The 24,769-nt window shown below is 42.5% G+C and overlaps 1 protein-coding gene across 1 annotated transcript in view; it reads right to left on the reverse strand.

Moving 5' to 3' along the window:
- The window catches only part of syt7a (synaptotagmin VIIa), an 88,787-nt gene that overhangs the window by 42,141 nt on the left and 21,877 nt on the right, over nucleotides 1-24,769 (reverse strand). The window contains exon 2 of the mRNA XM_084364808.1: nucleotides 11,468-11,571. Within this exon, the coding sequence (XP_084220934.1) occupies nucleotides 11,468-11,571 (104 nt within the window). The remainder of the gene's footprint in view (nucleotides 1-11,467; nucleotides 11,572-24,769) is intronic.

The following is a 24,769-nucleotide window of genomic DNA, read 5'->3' on the forward strand; positions in this document are numbered from 1 at the left end:
CAACAGCAAATCAGCCATTTTTGGTGGACACCAACCATCACCCTGTACACCATCTCAATCCATGCAACTCAGTGTAAGTGTGTGAGTACAGCCTTAACATTTACTCATATTTGAATAAATGAAAAATATGTTAGGCGAGTAGTTAATTAGACATTTTACTCGTTATGCAGGCTATAACATGTGTTACACAGTGGGAGGCTAAAGACACAGGCTAATGTGTTTCGTTTTGCTAGATACAGATTAATTATGCATGATTAGCCGACGTTTTGTTGGCATTCAGTTAGCATGACATTAGCTAAGTACAGTATACACGAGAAATATGCCTACTGTTGGGCTGTTGTTTAACCTTACAGTCCTTAACAAGCAAACGGCTAAAATACGTGAAACTTTTGTTGATATCTATTTCACCTTAGAAAAATACATGCTTATCAACACATTTAGTTGCTTTTCTGCCCTACTGCTTTAGACCCTCCTTTGCATCACAGACACACATCTCACAGGTGTCACACTCCAGGGGCTCCGTTATCTTACCGCACATGAAACCCACTCTGACTAATCAAAAACAGACTGTAGTTAATAAATATGCACACTGCTTAAAGTGCCAGTCAAAAGTGTTGGCATACTTTCTCTTGGTGTAACACATTCGAAATAAAGTTTAGTGTTGACGTAAACCTTGTTGCGTTCCAAACATGACTCCCACATTGGTATTTGTTCTTAGAGAGCCCTGGTGGACCTGGCACATCGACATCCTCCTCTGCATCCTCCACGCGGCTTTGCAGAGGACGACTCTTCTTAGCAGCCAGAGGACGCACACAGCGGGGCCTTTTACATCGACACCAGTGAAAATCCTTCAATCTGATCAAGCACAGTCTGTAAGTTTTTAAAGTGCTACAGCAATTAATGAAAAGAATAGAATCGTTTTCGAAGATTATACTCATACAATATCCCAATTACACTCATCGCTAACTCCTGTAACAGTTTACGACGCTCATGCACTGTTTTAAGGAGCCCGGCTGTAAATGGAAGAGGGTGATGTTTTATTCATGGCGGCGTTATTATGGATCTTACTGCTTTTCTTGAAAAGACCCACCATAAACTGCCTCTGATTGGTTGAAAGACTCAACCGAAGCATCATGGGAATGCCAGTCGATGGCTAACAATCATGCTAGCAACAACAGTAACTGTTTTCAAATCACATGACACTGTGCCATGGTCCTGAGTTTTAGTTTTCCAGTTAATGTCCAGTTTTATGTTGAAAGTCTCTCCTCGTGTCTTAATTTACACTTCCTGCCTTTTTCTTTTTCCCGCCTGTTTTCTGTGCTAACCTGTGTTTCATTTGTGAATTAGTCACCGTGTATTTAAGTCTCGGTTGGTGTTGTTTTTGTTTTCCCTGGTCTTGTGTTGCTCCTCGTGTGTCCTCTGTGTTTCTACGTTTCAAAAATTCACATGAACGCCCCCTCAAGTCAAACCAACAGCTCTGACAACATGGCGGACGAAAGTAAACACTGGATTGACGGTAACAGGCATATTTGTGAAATACATTTAAGGGCTTAGATGACCTGTTTGCTTTGCTCTACCTTGCCGCTCAAATACCAGAAACAGCTGTCAATGTGTTGTTCAAACGCTCTGAGCGATAAAATGCATTGAGCCCACATTCCGACTTGATGCACACAAAAGTCGGAAGAACGGGAGCACATGAATGCAGCACGTTTTGGTATTTTTCTTTAGTTTTCTCTTGGTTTCTACCTTTCCGGCCTTTTTTCTGCCCCCATTTAGGTTCTTTGGAATTCAACTTAAAATCATAAAAGTCACCTTTTGTTTTATAACCCGCCTGCCTCGGTGTCTTGGTTTTGCAAAAACATAACACACTACAGTTCAGGGCTGGATTAAAAAACGGCTCAAAGGGATAATTTTACACCAGAGCCCTCGTTAGCACAACAGTATTCTTCTGCACAAAGAGTAAGTCACTAACACGCAGCGTTCCAGAGATATTTAGTATGTCGTACGCAACATACTTTAATATAGCATAGGACGTCGTGGACCCCAGGCGACGAGTTGACACTGCAAATGTAACAAACCAGAAACTAGACCAAATCTTATTAGTAATGCCTTATATTTCTTTGTTACAGCTAAAAGTAATATTGAACAATCTGGTAGAAATGAACGTGAACTTGTTCATTTGAATCTGTGTGAACTGACCACTAAACATGGTGGAACAACCAGAGAGAGGCAATCAGCCAGAGGTTAATTATGAGTTTCTTACTGAGGCTTCATTGACTCAGACTTAATATTTATAATTAGCCTATAAAATGCAAAATTGAGCCAAAGCCTATATGTTGAACTTCATAACAGACTGACTAATGTAGACTCCATAATGTCTAGATAACAGACATCATTTCAAACACACACACACACACACACACACACACACCTTGGATATTGTGGCTTTGGATATTGTTGGACCTGTAACAAAGCCAGCGTTGACAATAGCCCTGCTGAGCAAAAACGATAAAGCCCACAATGGCACCAGTGAGCAAAAATGATATCCATCACACACAAGGAAACAAAGCCGCTCATCTGATGGATAATCGACACTAACCTGCAACAGAGAGGTCAACAAATGAATAAACATAGATCTGACAGGAACGACCGGTTAAACAGCTGCACACAAGAGGTGTGTTTGTAATCTAAACACCGGCTCCCACAGGAAAACATCATGGAAGTCTATAACAGCATGGGACATTATAGGGACCATTCGTGATCTGTTATAGTCTCCTTTAGGCATTTGATAGCTGTTATCAGTGGCTTGACAAGCTGGCTGAATATATGAAATTACCCCTCATAATTTCGTGCAACATTTTGAAAGCACAAAGATGCACACAACCTGCCATTACGGCTTCAAAACATTTGCATGCCCAAGAGCCAGAATCTTCCACATATGACAAAATCATAGAGCATAAACACGCTGCAGTAAGTACTGTATTCTTGTATGATGTTTTTTCGGGGAGGCAAAACAGTCTGCGTTTTTTTTTGTCAGGCGAGGACAAGCTATCAAAGGAAACTCATGTATCATTCAATGCTATCGTAAAATTTTCAGGAAGGCGGGAAGACACAGAGGGAGAGTGAGAGTCAAGCGCAGAGAGAGAGGGGCGAGAGCTCAAAATAGAAATCAAATTTAAAAAAAAAAAAAAAAACACACAGAGGCAGCCAGCAGGAGAGCAAAACAAGGACAGTGCAGGACGGCATGTGAGACAAAGAGATGGGAGGGAGGGACAGGTGCGAAAAGTGAACTGAGAGATGAGTGACAGGAAGTCCCGAGTGGATTGGATGTGAAAACAAGGAAGGACTCAGCGACGGGCGGCGAGTCCGACCATCCTCATTTCCACAAAGACTGTACAGCTTCAAAACCATCTCCCCTGCACTTTTCCTCCAGCTCATTCACAACAAACACTCTGTGGAGGCTGCAGCGATCCGTAGTGATGAACACAACAAAGCTCCTCCACCAAGAGACAAAAAAAAAAAATCAGCTCGATACCCCAAATGAGGGTTCAAGCAAACCGATGGAAGGGTGAGCAATTTCCTCCCCCCCATCCTCGACTCAAATACCCTTGAAAATACTTGAGTCTAATTTAAACCAGCCGTCTTTTTGTTATACGACAAAGGTTTCACACGATTACAGTGTTCAGCGCCGTCTGGCTCTGAGCCATGAGTTCAAAATAGCTCCAGCTGATATGATGAACCAATTAGGAGACATAGCCAAAATTGCAGCAAGCCTCAACTTGGACAGAAAAAACACAATCCACTAACACTTTTTAACAATCAAACCCCAACAGAGCAACTTATAAATATACATATTTATAAACGTTATGAAAGTCTTGTACAGTAGATGAGCAGGTGTGTGGGGAGGGGAATAGTGGTAGTAAATGTCCAGGGCCACGACGAAGCCTGGAATTAATTTGGTTTTGTTTTCTTCTGTGATTTCAAATTTGACACAGGCTATCTCTCGTTTCTAAACAATAGAGCATCTCGGCCATCCTGATTAGTTTTATTGTGGCGTTTACAAATATTAGTCATGCAATTAAACCTTCAGCACCGTCAGCCTGAGCTCTTTTTTGACATTAATCTCCGTATTAAGACAATAAATAAGGTCGAGAGTGAAAGCAGGTTCTAATCCTATGTTTGCAGTTTTAATACTGACGTTATCTTCTGTGTATGTACATGTATTGTGTCTGTATGTTATTGATGTTTTTTAATCCACTGCTACGTTACAACAGACTTGGCAAGCACTTGTTAAAAACTAATTTGCCTTGCATCTACAAATAAAACACTGTGCACTGACCGAAGGGACTGATAACATCGGTCCCTTCGGTCAGTGCACAAAAACAACATATGCTGATGTTCAAGTACGGCTGTAGCCGTTAGGTCAGGAGCAAATTAGGGGGTCAGGAGCTGGTGTTATAGAGCGACGAAGAAGGCATAGGGACAAAGCCGGGGTAGTTGAATGCGTTTGTTTCCCATTTCAAAATGCGACTCAGTGTTTTGTTCTGTTGTAGTTGTTTTTTATGATTGTTCCCAAAACGAAGTACTTATTTTAACCGAACCAGAGCCCGGCTGATATATTGGTTGGCTGATATTATTGGCAGAAAACGATCCTTGGGGTGATTTATAATTATGACATTTCGAGTTTTAGTTCACTGATGTCATTTTAGACAATAACGTTTATTGTTAAACTGTAAAACATCTTGCCTCCATTGCATATTTCTGTCACAAGTGTTCACAGATAGTAAAATTGTTGTGGCCCACATCAGACACGTTCATCTTGCTCACATACTAGCCCCGAGTGCCATCACTCTGGAACTCGGGTGTCAGCGTGTCTGGTACAATTTTGCCATCTGGGATTTGATAGTCACATTTGAGGGATCACTGCAAAAAGTGTGTGTATATCAGCTGAGATATGGATATCAGATTTCTTTCCTACCTAATATTGGCATCGGCCTCAAGAGCTGCAAATCAGCCGGGCTCTAAAGACCAACAAGTTTTTGTGCCTAAACAAACCTTTCAACATCGCTTTGTCACATCGTGAAAATCAAACCACAGACGAATGAGTGTTAGATAAAAAGAGAGTCTACACTTGAAAAGAAGGTTCAAGGATACAAAAATCCTGGCAAGCAAACAAAGGTCCGAGGCTGGTTTGAAACACAAGATCAAGATCAAACTTACAAGTCAAACAGAAAGCGTGGCACGAAGACAATCTTGCAGAGAGATTGGTGAATATACTCAAGAGAGCTGTGAGGTAAGAGGAAACAGGTGAGTGGAGATGGTGAACAGGTGAGTCGAGTGAGTGAGTTAGACGGAGATGTATTTCTATAGCTAGGATTAAATATGGAACACATTTAATATACGTTTAAAAATGTGTAATTGGCTTTTGGTTTTTCAAAGAAAGGTTTACAAAGCTATTTTTGAGGGTGACAAGTGTGAATGACTTTTATTGCTGTTGTTGTTTTCTCTCTGGAGGGAAGCTTAAATTGATAAGAATGTGGGTTAGGCATATATAAGCATTTTGCTTCTGTCTGCGCCTGTTCAGTCACTACTTAATACACAGACTGTTGATTTTGTTTAAACTGTGTTTACTGTTTGTACCTGTGATGACTGAATAAAGAGCCAACTACTAGTTAAGGGCTCACATGTGGACGTGGCAGGGTCCGAAATTACATTTGAGTTAGAACAAAATAAACCAGAATAACTGACTAAGATACATAAATCGTGACAGTTGTAGTCCCGATAGAGGTGTCAGGTCAGAAAACACTTCCATGTGTCATTCAAGAGGTCTTAGATGTACGTTGCATTTTTTATTTGGAGGATCTTTAAAGTCCTCATTGTAGCAGCCTGGCTAGGATGGCTTTCCACCTTTGTCTCATGCCCAGTGTATAATGAACACCTAAAAAAAACAAAAACAAAAAAAATGTCTATAATGTTCAAACCTCACAGTGAAAGCTTGACACTGTAATTACAGTAACGTGCAGCGGTGTTGACAAAGGAGGGCTGAAATATGCTGAGTGTTCAGATTGTGCAGATTATCTTTACTGTGTTCGAAAACACTCAATTGCTGAACACCCTAATAACCGCTACAGATTCGTGCATTCACTTGCTGAATCTGTTATTTGTGCAGACTGGATAATGGGTGTATTAAAAGTTTGCATGCGACCCAGATTTTTTTTTTTTTTTTTTTGCCACAGAAATGCGGATGAGTGAGAGAAGGCTTGCACTGCCCAGGGTGATGCTGAGGGTTTTCTTGAAGAACACAGACATGAGAGGAGACAGAGTGAAACTACCACTCTCTCTGTCTCAGTTGGCAGTGCACTGCCTTCCAACACCCAGCTGTGTTTGTTTGCTGTGAATTAGCAGGCAGCAAGAGTCTACATGCCCGCTCAATATTACCCACATCACACCATAATTAGAGAGGAGTGCACTATTAAAATGGTCGTCCGCTGCAAAATCATCAAGTGATAATTCGTTCGTCTGTCAAAACAATTTTTGTAAATACCTGCGTTCTTGTGGAGTGTTGCGCTGACATCGAGAGGCATGTAATCGCAGAGGCATAAAATTAAAATATCACCAGGAACGCTGCCAGCTCTATCTGTCACTTCCATGTGACAGGTCAAGGCTGCAGACTCACGTAATGTGCTGCTGTTATAATATTCCCCACGACTGTGACAATCCTCCTTTAAAATTATATAATTGTTGATTTGCACGTCTTCTCTCTCCTCTGATTGACTTAATTACTACCATCCTCCTCCTGACAACGGTGAACTCCCAGTTAATGCAACCAAAAAAAACCACTGTTGACACAAGCCCAACAGGGATCGAATCAGACAGTAAATCTGGTCAGGTCCAATCTCAACTCCGCTCACAACTATGTCACGGATCAAACGGCACAGGGCTCACAGGAGCAAGCAGAGGGTTTCTGAATGCCAAACAGCCACTGCTGCTCAAACAGATGTTAGCTGCACCACCTCTGATATCTAAAAATCCCACCCAACACCTACAACACGAGCCCCTGCTGACAATCATCAGCCCCACAGCTGAGCGGCTTAACAACCACGAGAGCCATCGCAGTATTTTTTTGCAAGAGAATAATGACAGACATGAAAACAAACCAAATCAGCCAATAGAGAGGGATATCTGCTGAGTTAAAATTGTGAAGACGCATACAAAAATGACACTGGCGCGGCGCACATTCTAAAAATTCCACGCCGATGCATCTATAAACGGCGATATGCAAACAGACGTCGCAGGCAGCAGAAGGAGATGATACCATTCAGTGTGCAGTACTTCCAGGGGGCTTAGATAACAGAAAGCCAAGCAGGAGGGAGGCTTCAGGATGACTGCACATGAGGACTTTTAAAATAAAACCCATCGCACTGGTTGCCAAAGCTAAAACACCGAAAGCAACACTCGCCCAAAATGTCTTGTCTATTAACCTATGAATCATAACCAAAACTGGCATGGGCCCACTCGCAACTGACACGTGAAGCTTGAGGCAAACATTTGTTCTTATGAAAGCTGACACTGTCAAAAGAGTACACTCGGAAATATCAAAAATGAAAGTTTTAGATGTGGACTGGCTCGTGGTGGCTTTACGTAAGATGGGCATTAACCACTGAGCACCTAATGAGAAGAGTTCTCTGCATAAAAAAAATCAGCCTGCATGAATTTACAACCTACGTCTATAAAAAGGGATCTCGGTGGAAAGCCAGTGTGTTCATGCAAATTACACTGTATATACATTCTAATCATGTGCTCGGGGAATATAGGGCTCCAGCGGAAAATAACAGAGATGAAGAGATCAAGGGAAGTGAGGGAGTCCTGTTTTAGAAGAACAGATTGAAGAGCTGCCGCGGCTTCACGCTCGTTAGTCGCATGTAGGAAATAACACACCTGGAGGACGTTAATGTGAGAAAATGATTTTTAACGAGATTAGCGGTATTTATGCTTTTGTCGGAGCGAGCGTCGTCAATAACGCGTTTATCATCGCGGAAATGACTGCCATTCATCTCCGTCACACTTTATTATTTCGTACATTAAGCAGCTGTGTTTAATGTGGTTTCACACCAGTGGGCGGCTGACATTTTTCCCACCAAAGTAAGTGGTCCGAGGAGTACAAAGGGCTTAATTAACATCTTAATGCCACTCTGTGTTACCCCCCGCCGACCTACACACGCAAACACACACACACAAACACACTCTGACACACACAGACAGACATAAGCAGGGGTAAAAGATGCACTGAAAAGGAAGGAAAATAAGCAGACGCTGGAATAAAATGTTGACAGTTAACATTTCTGCAAACCGCAGGTACTTTCACGCTGGTACGTGTCGAAGACTATGTACCATCTTGACATTTCAGCAAAACCTGTCATATTGTTTGTCCCCTGACTTTCATATCAGGAGGTGGAGGGGACGGTGTTGGAGTTACAGGTGAGAAGGCTTCCTATCCAGTGACTGCAGAGTCTGTGTTTCAACATTTGTAAGTGTGACACCATTGGATGGTGTCTGGACACCACAAGGGAAACTTTTTTTCACATGCTGAGGGGTTGGTGTTTGCTGCTATTCCAGAGTAACTGCTTTGATTGAATATCTTTAACAATATATATCGTGCTTTTGTGTTTGGATTGTTATTTATTTATTTCTTTTCCTGTTACATGACTTCTTTATTTGATCTCAACCATCATTAGGTGACCAACTTGTGTGTGGGGGTTTCTGTTACTTTTTTGATACCATTGTGTCGCTGATATTCAATAAACAAATTTGAGAAAAAACAAAAAAAGGACACGACAAGACAATTTCCAGCCGTGTTTGTGATGACAAAACAACAGATTTGTTGTGACAGGTAGTTGGAACATCTTCACCTGTGTGGGGCAACAAAACCAGGTATTTTTAACCAGACCTGGGACATTTCCAGGTGTTTACAGGTATTTTAAACCAAATATGATATTTTCTAACCCTTACCAACTAGACCATGAGCACCGTGTTATTCATGGTCAAGATAAAAAATGAAAATTGAACCTGAAGACATGTAAAGTTTCAACATATTAATGGTTCAGCACCTCCACTGAGACAGACACACATCATCTTGTCTGTGGCCTTCACAGGGTCATCAGGCCAACTGATTGTCATCCTATCCCGCCTACGCTTCACTGTCACCGGATGGAAATAAGATCCATTTACAGCAGTGCTCCTGAGGGAACCTCGGGCACTTTCCAAGGCGCTGGAAGCAGAACTACAACCATCCACAGCAGGAAACTAGAAGTCATTCACTGCTCCATTTACTTTAAAGTGGAATATCAAATATAACACTATGTTCCAGGGAAGCAAACAATAGAGAGACTCTGTAGCACCGTGCTACTTCTGCACAGATCATTTCCCCTCGCTTCATATACGTTACAGCGGCATCGAAGAGGAATCTAGGTGCAGCCACCTTCTGGGGATTGAAGCAACGCATATGACATAATGCAGAGAGACATGTGGTGTGCGGCGCCTGCTAGAAATGCCAAATCCTGCCATCTGTGGACCAATAAGTTTCACAGCAGTGCAATGGTGGGCTGAAACAAGTAAGTTTGAGCCAACATTAAACTTAAAATAGGTGACCTGTGTTCCTTGGTTGTACAAGCACAGGATGAATCAGAAATCAATTAATTTTAAAGGCATGCAAATCTGAAGAAAAAAAAAAGAATCAGTCAAGTGAGGTGGCACTCAGCCGTACAGCTCTGTCTGTCTACCTAATGAGTGGTTGCCTCCCTTTAATCAATCACATTTCATACCACATAATCACAATGACATGCCCTCTATTAGAGGTCAGTCTGCTTGATCTGTGCTCTGTTTCTCCTCAATGAGTGGTCCGGTACAAATGCTGTATCAGCATAGTTTGCTAATGTTTGAGCTGTATCTGTCTGAGGGATTCATTAGTTTGAGGCTGCGCTGAGGAGGTCATGTGGGCACTGAGGCCATCGCATCACGACAGTAATGGACAGTGGTGGAAAGGAAATAAGTCCGCAAGTACATTTCAGGTGAATTTTACCACAATACGTTAACATAGTTTCTTGTCTTGTTTATTTTGTACTGTCATCTGATGGTTATCTGTTTGTTCACGTTCACGCAAAATAAAAAAAAACTGCACTTGAACGCAACAGCCGATGGCCAATTGCGTGAGAGGAAATACCTCTCAGCAGCTCAAGGCAGCGGTCTTCTGTATTCGTAAGACTCGACATGCTCAAACAGCCACCAACGAAGGCGGACAAGTGCGAACGGTGCGGGACACACCGCAACAATTAAGGCCGCGGACACTCACGGTTGGCCAAGTGTGTCAGAGCCCTTAAAGATTAAACTGTAGCTCCAAACCATCTTCGCCTGCAACCCATCGCATAAAAGCAGCGTCTAATTGGGGCCCCTTGTCATGTTTCAGATGTCGATGAATTGTTAGCAGTTCCACCCCAGAGACATTTCCCCTCTGAAATTCAGAGAGGGTTTTATTTAAGTAACAGTTTGAAGCTCAGGGAGGTCAAATGATCCATTATTTCACAAAAAGCAAAGATTGACTTCAAAGTTGAAAAAATGAATGCAAATTGGTGCAGCAGAACTTTTCTTTCTCTCATTAATCATCTCAAGTCTACCAAGATGTATCTTGTGACCCTGTGGAGGGGGCCTTGAACTGTACATCAAGCAGCTAAAACGAGCTCCACCTCCACCACAGTAAAACTACTTAAAGGGTAACTCCACCAATTTTACACATTCAAGTGTATTTACACTCTTGGGGAGTACTACTGTATATGTGAAAAAGTAGTACAACGCCTTTTTGGGCTCCAGATGAAGCTGCATATAAACTGATAATATGTCAAAGTTGCATTGTGGGTAATGAAGGCACCAGGTTTTGAAAAGGAGAGGTGGGAGTCACCCTTTAAGCGTAAATGCATTAGTATGAACGATAAAAATAATATTATGTATATTGGAAATGCCACAGGGGTCAATTTTCAGCAGAATTACTCACTTATGATACTTTAAGTACGTTTTGCAGTTTATACTTGTGTGTTTTTACTTTAGAGTGATTTTGAAGGCAGAACTTTTAATTGCAACGGCTTATTTTTCACTGAATTGGCACTTTGACATAAGCAAGAGATCTGAATACTTATTCGACTGGTAATATGTCTTCATTAATAGCTGTCTCGTAACAGAAAATTCTCACTTCAACACGACTGCACATAATATTTGCACAGATTTTCATAATATTTGCACATATTGTCCTTTCTCCAGTGCACTAAAGTGTCATCTTCTAACAAACTCACTGAAGACAATGTTTATTTAAAGGCTCTCTGGTTATTAAAGCATGTTAAGATGGCAACAAATGTGGCTGGGAGCTACAGTATATCTGTTAATGAAGCTTGTGTGTTCGTGTGTGTGTGTGTAAACTCACCAGCTTGCGTTGACACCAACCACAGACGCCACAAAGAGCTACCAGCCAAACAGCACACACTGTCACTGCGAGGGAGACCAGGAACACACTGAGGGACACTGAGCCTGTACACACAACACGCACACACATGCACAGGGAGGCAGAAAGACAGAAAATGTGAGTAATGGTTTTTTGCATACATGGAGAGATTTTCTGTGAAATAAAAACATGGGATTCTTGCAACAGAGCGGATTGCATGTCACGGTAAATCATGTAATCAAAGGGGGCAAACCCCAAAACAAAGCCAGGCCTTCTCCCTCCACGTCTAATTGAAAAGCCGGGCAGCCATTTTTACATTCTGTCATAAGGAGCTGAGAAATACAATCTCATCCCCCTTCGTGCCGGAGCATTTCAATACCTTTCCAATAAGGGCTGCAGCCAGGCATCACTCAGCTGCACACACATCACTGTCATGGTGTCACAGCTTGTTAACTGACAGGCTGAAAGTGAAGGGAGAGGGAGGGGGGAGAGCAGGGAGGAGGGGAGGCTGGGCTGACAATACAAGAGAGCTCATGATTAATGGGTATCAGTAGAAGCCCAGAGAGAGAGGTGGCTCTGGAAGAGAGTCATAAAAAAACATCATCTATTGCTGCTCGCATGTGTCTCGGTGTGCGTGTGTGTGTGTTTGTGTGAGACACTTCACACCTGCACCTGCACGCCTCCGTCTGTTTACATTCTGGTTACGATACTGATTGGATCTAAACTCGTGAGCACTTTGCATTTCAGACCGCACGTTCTCCGCATTTAAACAATTCGACGGCCTTCCCTTAAGAGGATGAGGATGAAGCCTCATTGAGCTTTGATATTTGCACGGCGGGGAAGACGCTAATGTATTCAACTTCATGATTTCCTTTCCAACAATTCACGATTCCTAAATATACAGTGATAAACGGGTGTCAGGATGCATTTTCACACAGCTGAGTGACAAACACTGACAAACACCCATGCATTTTGCTTTCAATAACTGGGGTTGTCTTCTCCCCAATTGCTGTCTCCTGCCCTTCCTTCGCTTGTCACAACTGGCCTTTTCATCTCGCTCCTCCATCACATTTTTGCTTTATTCTCCACCTCGTCATGTCCTCTGGGGAATGGATGAGCTCAGAAAGGAGGGACAGTGGCGGGTAAACTTGCTTCATATGGAGCATAAGAATAAGCATTGTACTCCACAGTCCTCCCTCAGCCTAAACTGCTGTTTTGAAGTCACAGTGACACCTGAGGCCACTTGCAGTCAGAGAGGAGGGAGCACATACAGAACAGCTGAGACCATGAACAGCAAACCTAATGACAGGTACTGGTAGGTAGATGGTGATTCGACTTCTGCTGCTAGACAGCCCTTTAAAATCTCCTCAGGACAGAAATTCTAGTATGTGACTGCACTGAAAAAGAACCAGTTACTTCTCTGGCCAAAGTGGAGGGTGGACAGACTGTTTACTCTGCAGGGAGAGTTGGAAGTGAATGAACTTTGCAGTATGCCTTACTTATTTATAAGCTTTATATAAGCATCATGCAGAACTGTAATGTCAGTGCATGGTGTAACCAACTAGCTCATGTCACCTGCTTGCAACAAATTGTTGCATAGGGCCAGTTTAAGATCACCCGGCAATTTTACGGCATTTAAACGTGCCACGTTTACATTCACTGTTTCCTCACCGAACACCAAATGCATTTCCTTTCTCGTTATTTTACTTAAAATGTTTGAAACCTGCATTATTTCTTCTTCGGCTGATGTCACCTGCAGATGAAAGTCCATATAGGCATGTCTCGCCACTAAGCAACCGTCTTGGCAAAGCCCACAGACAGTTATTTCAGGCTGACATGACCAGACCCCTCTCTAAATGAATGAAGAGTAGGGCTGCACAATATATCAATTCAGTATCGACATCGCGGTGAGCACACATGCAGTAGTCGCACACAGGTTGTGCAGTGTCATGAAAGGCAAATTAAGAAGGTAAATATTGATGACAGTTTTCCAATATTGTGTGGCCTTAATGGGGAGATATCTATCTCCCCATTAAGGCCACATCTTCACTTTCATTGGTCACCGGGATATAAAAACTTGTATGTAACTTGTATATAATGTATATTATGTTAATTATGTATAGAAGTTTTCCTCTGCTTGTTTTGTTTTTCTCTTTGCTTTGTTGTATTTCAGGAAACCTTTTTAACTACAGACAAATGTAGGCTTTCGTTTAATTCTGGCCTTTTTCCTCATGTATTACATTTTTTCTTTCTTTCCATCTTTTTTTAATTTACTTAAAAAGTTTGATGAATTTGATTAAAAAGTGCAGTGATGTGACGCCGTTATCCGATTAGGGCACTTGAACAAATGCGATAGCTTGATGTCTGATGTCTGAATTACCTCATCTTCCTTGGTAATCCTGTGCTTTAGTGTGATATCCTCCTTTTCCATGCTTACGATTTACAATTTCCAGGCTGATGATTGAATTTTGGGGGAGGGGGTGCAGGGTCTTTGTCATACAACCCCCATCTCTGCCGACTTTTCAGTACAAACTGCTTTAAGTGGTTGTCTCCTCTCTTATAGGGTCTCTGACGTTTACCAGCTCATAAAAACACTGCTCCATAGCGCTACTAATGGCCAAAAACTCCACAGGGGCATCTTTAACAGGCACTTCAGGGGAGCTAGTTTCTTGCAGGTACACCTTCCTACGCTATCCCTTCCCATTCAAGCGCTCCAACCAACCAGTAGGAGTCAATGGAGCTTTCTGCTCATTCCCCTGTACGACCTAAGAGATAAAAATCCAAAACATTTTAAAATCCGACACGACCTGAATTAATCTGCCGGCAACAGACTGGAAAAGGCTTCATCCGACTTGACTGATCTTGTTCTGATCGTGAAGGTAAAGATATAATCAGTGTAAAAGTCATTCCAAGTGTCCCGCCGTTATTTATCTGCAGTCAAAGAGCATGCTAATGGTAAAAAAGCCACGTCCATGCCCTCCTGTGCATTAGAGGGGTCAGTGGAACACAGCCAGCTCCTGAGTGATGCATATATCCATTCATAGATGTTCAGAAATAGATGCAGGCTATATACTCTGTTACTGTATATTCACAGAGAGGTCAATAAAGATAGAGTCCATTAGAAACAACGACATCAGCGAGGGAAGCAATGGATCTTAAATAAGAGAGGCTGAACTGGTCTCCAGCTAAGGGCATGTATGCTAGCTTTAGTGCTAAGTGGCTCGGTGATGGATGTTCTGATTTTTGAAGGGCCTGGAGAGTCAGGTGGATCCGTGAAAGCCAGCAGCTGATGTAGGGCCCTGCGTCCCGTACTCTCTCTGAAGGTCGAGGGGTGGGGTGGTGGGTGGTATGGTTTATGATCTGTGTCAGTCATGAGAGGTATGGGAGTAAAAAGCCTCCAAATAAAAAGCAGCATCCAAAGAGGGCACATTACTGCTCTGAGTAATGAACAACTGGATTCTGCTTCCCACTTCATGGAATATTACTTGGTTTTTTGAAGCTACAGAGAAGCACTGAGAGCAGGCAGCGCAGATGAATAAAAGGAAATACACTGTGTTGAAGTATTAGGGAGAAGTATTATGCAAATCTTCAGCACTATGGCTGTGGAGAAAAAGAGGCATCATTAGAGTAAGAGGAGCCTGCACCGCGCATCACAGCACTCAGGAAATTCAATTTATCTTTCCCCTTGAACAAAACAAAACTTTTAGCTTGAAATACTCCAGCAGGTGACGCATTAACAAGGTGAAAGATAAAACAGTGTTAAAAAAACTGGAATAAGGAAACAACTTGATGTTGAAGGAGAACTCCTAATGTCACGTGCAGTAATCTTTTCTATATGTACTGTAACTATGTGAGGAATGAAGAAGGAGGGGCGGTGATGAATCACATCTGAAAAAGTCAAAGAGGTTTCACTCAGTAAAACTAACAAGTGAACTGAAGAAGCCATTGAACCCTTTGATCAGAAGCCTTTAGAAGTCAGAGCACTCTTGAACTTGAAAGTCGCTTGTTTGTTTTAGATTTCAGTGGCCATCTCTTTTATATGCACATAAAAGGGAACGTAAATGGCAGTACGTAGTGGGTCGAGTAGAGACAATGATGGTGTAAATGAGCTTGCAATAAACCCTTTCGCTAAAGGAGACAAAAAAGATGAAGCCCTGCAGGAGGTTAAATATGGATGTTTAAGGATCTGACAGACATACACCCCTGTCAGCATCAGTGGAGATTTAAGTCCCTGAAAATCAGGATCACAGAGCAATTGTCATGGTCATCTCGCTCCTCCACCCTGGTGAAAGAAAGCTCAGATTGTATGTCTTAGGGAAACCCAAAGGCTGATTTACGGTTGCACATTGGCTCTACACAGAGCGTACGTTACCTATGTACGTGCTCTACGCCGTAGTGGGTATGTTTATGTGCGCTGGTGTCTCTGCGTTGCTGGCGGTGGCGATCGGATTGCCAGCTGTACTTTCTCCTTAAAACGCACCGACTCTTTAGGCACACAGCTGTGTCAAGGCAGTGTTTGTCACCGGGCTGCTCCTTGAGGTGCAGCTGAACATCCAGCCTGTCCACTCTCTCTCACCTGGAGTTACTCCGGAGGAGAAGCATAACCCACAAAGAGCAGCTGGCCGGTTCAGAGGGACTGCAACAGCTAAATAGTGCGGTGTGTTTACTGGGTAAACTACAGGTCACAAACCGGCCAGGCCAGTAAAATGAGATGCTAACAAACAGACATGTTTCCATTTATTATAAGTAGCATAAAAGGACTAAAACTGTCATTTCGTTGTTAGTTTCACTGAGTGAATCCAGGTTGTTAATGATAATTAAACGGATCTGAAATCTTGACTCTTAAAGCCACCCGGTGTTATTCTCTTTTTAATGGTTAATATTGTTTTTGAAACAGACAATGGGGGCATGGTTAATAGTTGGACATAATCCATCACCATGGCAACCAGATTGCCATCCTAGCAAGATCAACATCATTAGCATGGACTGCAACAGCATGGATATTAGCATAGATAGTGAAAGCACTCAAACATAAGGTCTTCTTGAGTAATGCAGAGTTTAATCGTGGGCAAACTGTACATTTACTACCATTAGACAACTTCACTGTAAAACTTTCCCTTTGCTCTGATCATCAACGCCTGTCGCTCCCTCTCTCACTTAACACCACACTCCCTACAAACTGCCCTCTTTAGAAAGGGGCCACGGCAATCTTTTACCACCATATACACTTGAGCCAGTGACTCGCATTTTGGGAGACACTTCCGGAGACTCTACGGCTTCTCAAACTGTCTTTTCAGTTTAGCTTGGAGGATGAAATATGACTTTACTGAGATTTTACTATAGTCATACGTCAATGTCTAATTTTAGCAACAGCTTAATTTTTTTTATGTTTGAGCATAAAGTATGTCAAAAAATATTTGGCAAACATTGTGGCTCATCAATATTGTCAGGAAATGACTCAGAAAAATATGAAATATCATAGAAATGCCAAAATACACTGGATTTAAGGGTAAGGCACAGGCCGAAGGTGCAGATAATATCACAGTACAGAGACTTTAGCAATAAGTGCTCTTAGCAGCACAGAGGCACTGAGTACAAAAAGCATTACTTTGGTTACACATGTGCATGTAGGTGATCTGGCCCACATGCAGTGAGCTAAGCCAAGCAGAAAGGGACCAGTCCTCAGGGGTAGAAAGATTGCTAATTGGACAGGCGGAACTGGAGCAGTGTCCAGTCAGCAAAGCTGCCACGCCGCATCTTTATGCTCTGACTGAGGTGGAGAGGGCAGCGCCTCAGCAGCTCTGGGTGCAAAGCTCATAGCCTAATCGCCGCTTCAAAGTGCCCCCCCTCCTTGTATTGGAGCCTGGGTTCTGCCCTCTTTATAGCCACGGCGCTGCTGTTGGGGTAATCCTCAGATGTCGCTCAGATGTCTTTACTCTCCGTTCCCTCTGAGGCTCAATCTGTGTGCAGCAGCAAAATGTTACTTCCAGTTATAGTGTGATACTGAGTGTTTCAAATTGCTTCCATCTACCTTCTGGCTCAACTCAATGCCGCAGTTTATTGCTTTTGTTTTACAGTTATTTCTCAAGGCAAAAGACTGGGTGGTAGTAAACAGGACATGCATTTTAATGTGCTCAAACTAAGTATTTCCCCTGCGCTCAGTCGCGCAAAATGATTTGTGTGGGAAGAGCATAAAATTGATTCACGAGGGAAGATGTGGATAAAATGAATAATTACTATGGTTCCAGGTAAATAATGTCATTGTCAAATAAAGTGAAAAGGTGACATTTCACACAGGGAGCTCAGAGGTGGTTGCTAAAAAGTGCTTTAGCGTGCTCAGAGGATCAACGGTTGTTTTGGCATGTTTTAGCCCTTTTACTGTTGTTGCAGAGCAGCTCAGTCTGGCAAGGCTCAACAGGCATTTCCTTGAGACAGAACGTCATTTCAAGTAGGATGTACGACAGTTGACTGACAGGTCTCTGCTTCATGCAGACACCATTGTGAACCCTTCCCACAGCTATCTGAATGAATGTTCCACTTGGTGGGTGGGCACTGGTATTTGTTTTTTGTTAACAGCCAAAAGGAAAACGTGGCAGCTTTTTTGAAAATGTCACTTATCTTCTAAATCGTCCTCCAGAACAATTGTATGAATCAATTTACAGTTGCATAATCACCTTTCATTTCTAAAAGTCAGGTCATCTTCATCACCACTGCTTTGGATTCTGATTGGTCCACTGATCTATCTTGTTGGCCTCAACTGATTCTCAGTGGATGTCTTGGTTTGCTGTAATGGTGCATTATGTAAGAGAAAGTAAAGAAATGACACTGTGGCATCTATGTATTGTTTTGCAGATATATTTACAGTTAGCAGCTGTTAGCGGTAACTCTTTTAATATGCTGCGTCCTATTTGCTTCGACAGGTGGCCAATTCTTACATATTGCACCTTTAACTGCTTTCCATTTAAATCAACATTATGTAACTTTTTTATCTTTAAAATAACAGCTTCAACATCATGTTCATGGTGCACTTGAGGATTGAAGTAAATTCAAACATTATTTTTTCACTTGCGGCATGTTTTTGTTTCACAATGAAAGAGCTGAAACTGTTGAGCTGTTTTTCAGGTTGGTGTTGGTGGTGCTAATAGGACGCTGGGGCATCTATTACTCCCCTTGAGAACAGAAAAAAAATACAAAATGTTGAATACTTGAAGCTCCTTGACAACACATTCAGGTTTGCTGATTTTTTGTGTTGCTATGTTAGAACATAGTGTAGGTTATGAATGTTTGGCAGGAACTGCCATCAATTCTTGGATGTCAGCGCTTGTCACCATCACTTTCTGTTTTATTACCAGGCAACAGTAATGTTGAGGAACAATATAGACAACTGTGCGCTATGATGAATTACCTAACTCAAGCAGGCTGGCAGCAAATTGATCCCTGGATGGTACAGGGGACATCCATTCATCTAAAAAGCTTTGGTATGCTTTGGGAAATTGGTGCTAGTCATGCTTACTTAATGCAATTTGCAGTGAATTGGTAAAAAAGAAAAAAAACAGGCAGATTTTTGGTACACTTCAACCACTTGGAAACTCGAGTCCACAGTGGCCCCATGTGCTGCAAATCACAGGGATGTGTGGAGCGACCAGTGAAATTTTGACAGGTGGAGAGGGGGAGCACCTGTGGTGAGAGTAAGTGTCTCTTGCATCCCCTGTAGGCTGCAGGGAGCTTTGCCGGCTCTCTGTCCCTATATGCTCCCTGTGGCTCAGCTGCAGCACTGCTGTGCTGTCACAGAGGCTGTTTCACAGTGAGAGTAAGAGGACTGCCACCCACGTTCTGTCTGCTCTCAGCTGAGGAATAAGATCCATCTCAACCCAGTGACAAGCCGGGCTGGAGCCGGACCAGCAAGACGTCATGTGACACATGCCTGGTGTCACCTATAATGGCACCATCATCTTATTAGCACCTCTGACACTGAATGGGTGAATCGTCCAAAAAACCCAAAGATATCTGGACACTCGGGGTGTAAGTGAACTGAAGCTGTGATAATGTGGGAACAAAATCTCCTGGTTGTGCCATACAACAATATGAACTGTCACTTTAAATACAACAGATTATATTTCTGTCCAGTGCACTCATATTTTTTATGTGACTTGGGCAAACACTGTATTTTAAACGTATATATTTAATGTCTTGGGGAGTACTACTGCGTATGTGAATAAAGTTGTATAAAGCCTTTTGTGGCTCCAGAGGAAGCTGCATGTAATCTGATAAATCGCTTTCAATGATGTCACCCAGTGGCTAAACTGCATTATGGGTAATGTATGTGCTAGGCTTTGAAACACAGTCCACTGGTCTAGCATTGCACTCCTTTAACACCACTGGACTCGTCATGGACAGATATCACCTTTTTTATTCCACGCATTCTTCTTCCTTTTCGAAGCCTGGCGCCTACGTTGCCCACAATGCAGCTTCGCCACTGAGTGAAATAACTGGATGCAACAAATATAGTACCTGCATGAATTCCTTGGCCAACATTTTGGAAATACTCACTATTTCCTTATCTACTGCATGCTAATAGTAAATCCAAAGAAGTGTCTGTGAAAAGAGCCAGCAGCCTGCTCGCAGTAAAATGCTCAATGTAGTGAATATCTTAACTTTTGTGTAGTAAGTAGTGCTGTATAATACTGTCAAAGTGACATACTGCAATAAAAAAAAAACATGAATATGTGATTAATGGATATTTTCCCTATCAGCAAATATAAAAAGGCATACATAATCAGCTCTGAATGAATTACGTCTCTTTTATTCACCAGTGTAGCACCTCCTCATCTTCAAGCTCTCATTTTCTTCAGGTCTGGTCTATTTACAAAAGTAATGCAGCCTGTTGGAAAATGTGTGTTATATATATTTTATAAACACTGTGAAGCCCTAGTTTCAAGACACTGAAATCAACACGTTAATTTTGAAAAACATTTCCTTTATTGTCTTGATTTCCATGGGAGGTGAATTAATATTACCCTCTTTTATTTCTGATTGATCGAGCGTGATACATCAGTCATTCCCAGTGACTCTGATTTTATTTGGGTGCCAAACAAACTTGCAGAATCTCTTTCACAGTCTTTCATTTAAGATTTATACCTGCAGTACACCTCTGAGCAACATCAGGGAGCGCGTTGGTATATCTACTGCACTCTGCTGCCAGCCGCAAGAAATGGACAGCTATCCCTCATTGCAGTGTGCTTCTCAAAATGAATACTTTGCTAATAATAAAGAAAAGCCCAGCTAAAGACTAGACTACGGCTAATGTTATCCAAATGGTCAGAAACGTTAATTTATGCTCACAATTATTGTGAATTGGGTCACAATGATTTGTCGTTTAAAAAAGTGGGTCCCCTGAAAAAAGTTTGGAAAACACTGGTTACTCTGTCTTTGATCGAGACTTCATACAGTATGCATGGTCTTGATCAGTCACATAATCTATCAGTGTCTTTGCCATAATTTTCTCCTCCTAGCTCTGCCTCAGAAAGACTGAATTAACTGGTCAGATTGAAATGGATGACTTTCATATGTAAGCCACAGGAAGGACTCAACACATTTACCAAGGACACTCTCCCTCTGCCTCCTAACAGCAGAGTTGTTTTCCAATTTGTAAGTGCCCCTGCCTCGCATCAAACGCACATTAATAATGGATTACAGTCATATATCACCGGATGATTTCAAAACACTACTTTAAAAGAGGCTGCCTGCTCGGATATCATTTTACTGCTGCACGAGTGTCGGTGTAGTTAAACAGCTAATTACATATTAAGGTAGCTTTGATTGTGTCAGAGCTGTCAGGACTGACAGAAATGTGATCATTGATTCATTTATTCATGGAGTTGCTCCTCATGGCTCCATGTTCCTCATGAGTAACCCCACACCCTGTTCGGACCTCACCTTTCTCCTCTTTTCTAACTACTCTTCCCACTTTCATCAGTATCACACAGGGACAAATGACTGTTATATATTCCAGAAACCCAATCAAGCTGAATGAGACTCTCCTGCTTAGTAGCCCCAGAGCTTTACTGGGATGTTACGGCCCCCTCATAGTTACAAACAATCCATTACTCACAAGTCCCACTGATGCCCTTGACTTTATTGACTTAAGTCCGCATGGTGGCTGTTGATACTCTGGAGGTAGACCAGTGTCCATCTCAGTAATGAGCTCGAGAGCTGTAAACTAAGTCAACCATGACTATCATTATTCAAGGTTCAGGGGCATTAAATTGCCTCTATATAGCCTAGTTTGTTTCTTGCAAGCATGGTTAGGGTTCGCAATAAATCAGCATCTCATTGAATCTGGTCACTACTCTTCAGTATGTCCATTATTACTCCAATTTACTATTTCACACAGCCCCCTCCCTCTTGTTGTTCCTGTGCCTTTCCAGCTCTGTCACAGCGCATAAAGCAGTTTGTATTGTAAAATACTACACGCTATTGCTTGTCGTGAAGGTAACATGTAACCCCACAAAATAGTTAGTTGCACTTAGTGTTTTTGTGTGTGTGTGTGTGTGTGTTAAACAACTTCCCTGGTTAAGTCCTGCGAAGGTCACACTTGCTGCTTTCTTTTTTTTGGCGTGCTGTCTAATGTCAGCTGGGATTGGATCCAGTCCCCACACAACCCTCAGTGATAAACGGGTGTAGCTAATGGATGGAATGGATGGATATCTTCATCGAGGCCCAAGATGATATCACTCTCATATGTTGTGCCAAACGTCTTGGCTGGCTCCTCTGACTTCCTGCGTTCCCTCAATGTTCACTTTATAGCACCGTCCTACTGTAAAATAACTTTAGATTTAATGCTGTATCACACTCCCCATCTGCGTTGTGTTTTTGCTACTGCCTTTCTAAATGAGATCGCTATGAAAAGATAAAAAGGGTGCGATGTCATGTGCTCAAAACTGCAAACACACACACATTCTTCCACTTGACACAGCTTAAGCACAGTGACATGAGTGGGAACACATGCGCTTTAGGGATGTGAAGAAACCAAGAAAGTGGAGAGAGAACAGGGCAGGAAAAAGCAGAGTGGGAGTGAGGGAAGAGAGACTCAACTGTAATGCTATTGAGGAGCAATTTGTGAAGCTTCTGCATATGCATACAGGCCTACAGTCCCCATCTGCCCACATCATCAGCTCGCTGCTGGTGACATCCACCAAGACAAAGAGGTCTCGGATGCTCCAGATGTATTATGTGGGTGGCATTATAAAATCTAATCCAAGTCAAAGTCAATTGTATTTGCCTAAGGATACGGGACAGAGTTGAACGCATTTATTGTATGTTGTGTGTTCGTGTACGTATGTGTGTGTACGTGTGTGCAAACTTCCGCGCTCTTATACCTCTGTCCTTTTTCCAGGACGCCACTTCACGTGAAAATATTAGCCTAAATATTCTCACTCCATCAAAAATGGGAAAACAATTATTAAGGGTGTAATTAAAGTATTGGCAGGACAAGTGCAACTTTAATTGAATGACAGCTAAATGACAGTCAAATGACAGTGAAGCAGCCTCCTACCAGCGTCTCCGATATGATATAAAATCTCATCAAACACCGCGCTGCCGCACAACGAGCTGCTTGAGACTTTGCCGTGATCATTCACAACCAAAACGGACACACATCTATCGAGCAGAGTTCATGTGGAAATGCCAGACAGACTCCATTTGTCATAAATGAATTAATTCAGATTCATGACTACCTGGAGGCCTCTACCTTTGCCTTCTTCATTCAATTAAAGACTGCTTGTAAAAAGCACTTTATTACCTGTCTGGACAGCTCAGGCAGTAAAAACCCAGGACACGGCAAACCCTAGCCTCTAGCTAGAGGTTAGAGTATTGACCCGGCCACAACCCAGCCAAAGTCGTCTCCTTGTAGACTCCATAAAAAAGCCACTAAAAGGCAGAGCTCACGTGACCCTGATGCCGTCCGTGCATTTCTTTTCTGTGCGTCTCTATGTATGTCCATGTCTTTCTGCAAGTGGCCCTCACTTTCCCTGGAGTCAGATCCTCACACTGACTAACTTATACCCTCTGCTGGTGTGATGACTGATCACTCTGCCTCGCCTGTGACCACAACCTTCTCACAACTGGTGTCAGGGGTGCTGACGGGGGTGAGGATGTACAAGTGTGCGGCAGCTAAGTGAGGGAGGGCGAAAGGTTACTTTGGAAGAAATAACGGCTCCAGCGTTGTCTTTGTATGTGTAACAGGCTGCCAAACTGAAATTTACACTGTCATAGGAGTGCAGAGGGAGAACAGAGTTACTCTGCAACAGGGCGCATTGTATTTGCTCAGTGGCTGCTGCTCTCATCAGATGGAACAGAGAATCCCGTCTCTCCAGTGAGCACCTTTCTCCCCAGGTGACCTTTCTCATCAGCGGCTGTGCATTAACGGTAAAGCTCTACAATGGCTGAAGTGATCTTGTCCCCTCCACTGCTGCGGAGTGAGCAGAGGCCCCAGGGACGACACTACATTGGCTCAGTGTCAGGAGGAGATTTAAATACCCCTTCGCTTTTAGACTCCAGCTGGACAGACACCACAGAAAATAGCTCTCATTAGCATCGGCCAATGTCAATGGAAGGACGAATTAAAGTAATGAAATACACCCTATAATATATACTGTAGGTTTTAATGTATCTGCTTCCTCTGACACAAAAGTGGGTTTCTTCCAAAAAACACATTTAATAATTAATATTCAAATTTAATATGCAGCAGAATGAAGTTTTACTTTTAGTGGACAGTATGTATAGTATTTAGTGCGCTGTATGAACGTAATTTGCTCGTTATAAGCACAGGGTCATCAGAAATCGGGCCTCCAGCTCTGCTGTCTGTTGCCTGACTGCCCATTGATGTGTTTGCTTGTATAACTGTCAACAATTTACAGCTGGGTAGTACCCAGCAGACTGAGACATATTGACGATGCCATGCAGCTGCTCGCTCGCAGCAGGTTACAGTCAAGGACTCATGGGAAATATAGTTTTCAACAAACTACCAGTCCACATGGCTCTCACTTCTGCTGGGAGCAGCCTGTCATTTTCCTTCTGCATTAACTCAATTACACAGCACCTGAGGACATTTTAGCCTTGCTCCATACTGTAATAGCATGTCTTAATTCTTACTTACAAGCATATTATTAGTAACTGTTGTGGAGATATAAGTTTGGCACTCACACAGCTGCACTAAATATCACCTTGGAGTTCGGGAGTGGCCATAATACCTGCAGCAGCGTGCAGGATGTCACTGTTTATCAC

Source organism: Pagrus pagrus (assembly GCF_965226575.1).
Source record: "Pagrus pagrus genome assembly, chromosome: 10".
Taxonomy (NCBI): Eukaryota; Metazoa; Chordata; class Actinopteri; order Spariformes; family Sparidae; genus Pagrus; species Pagrus pagrus.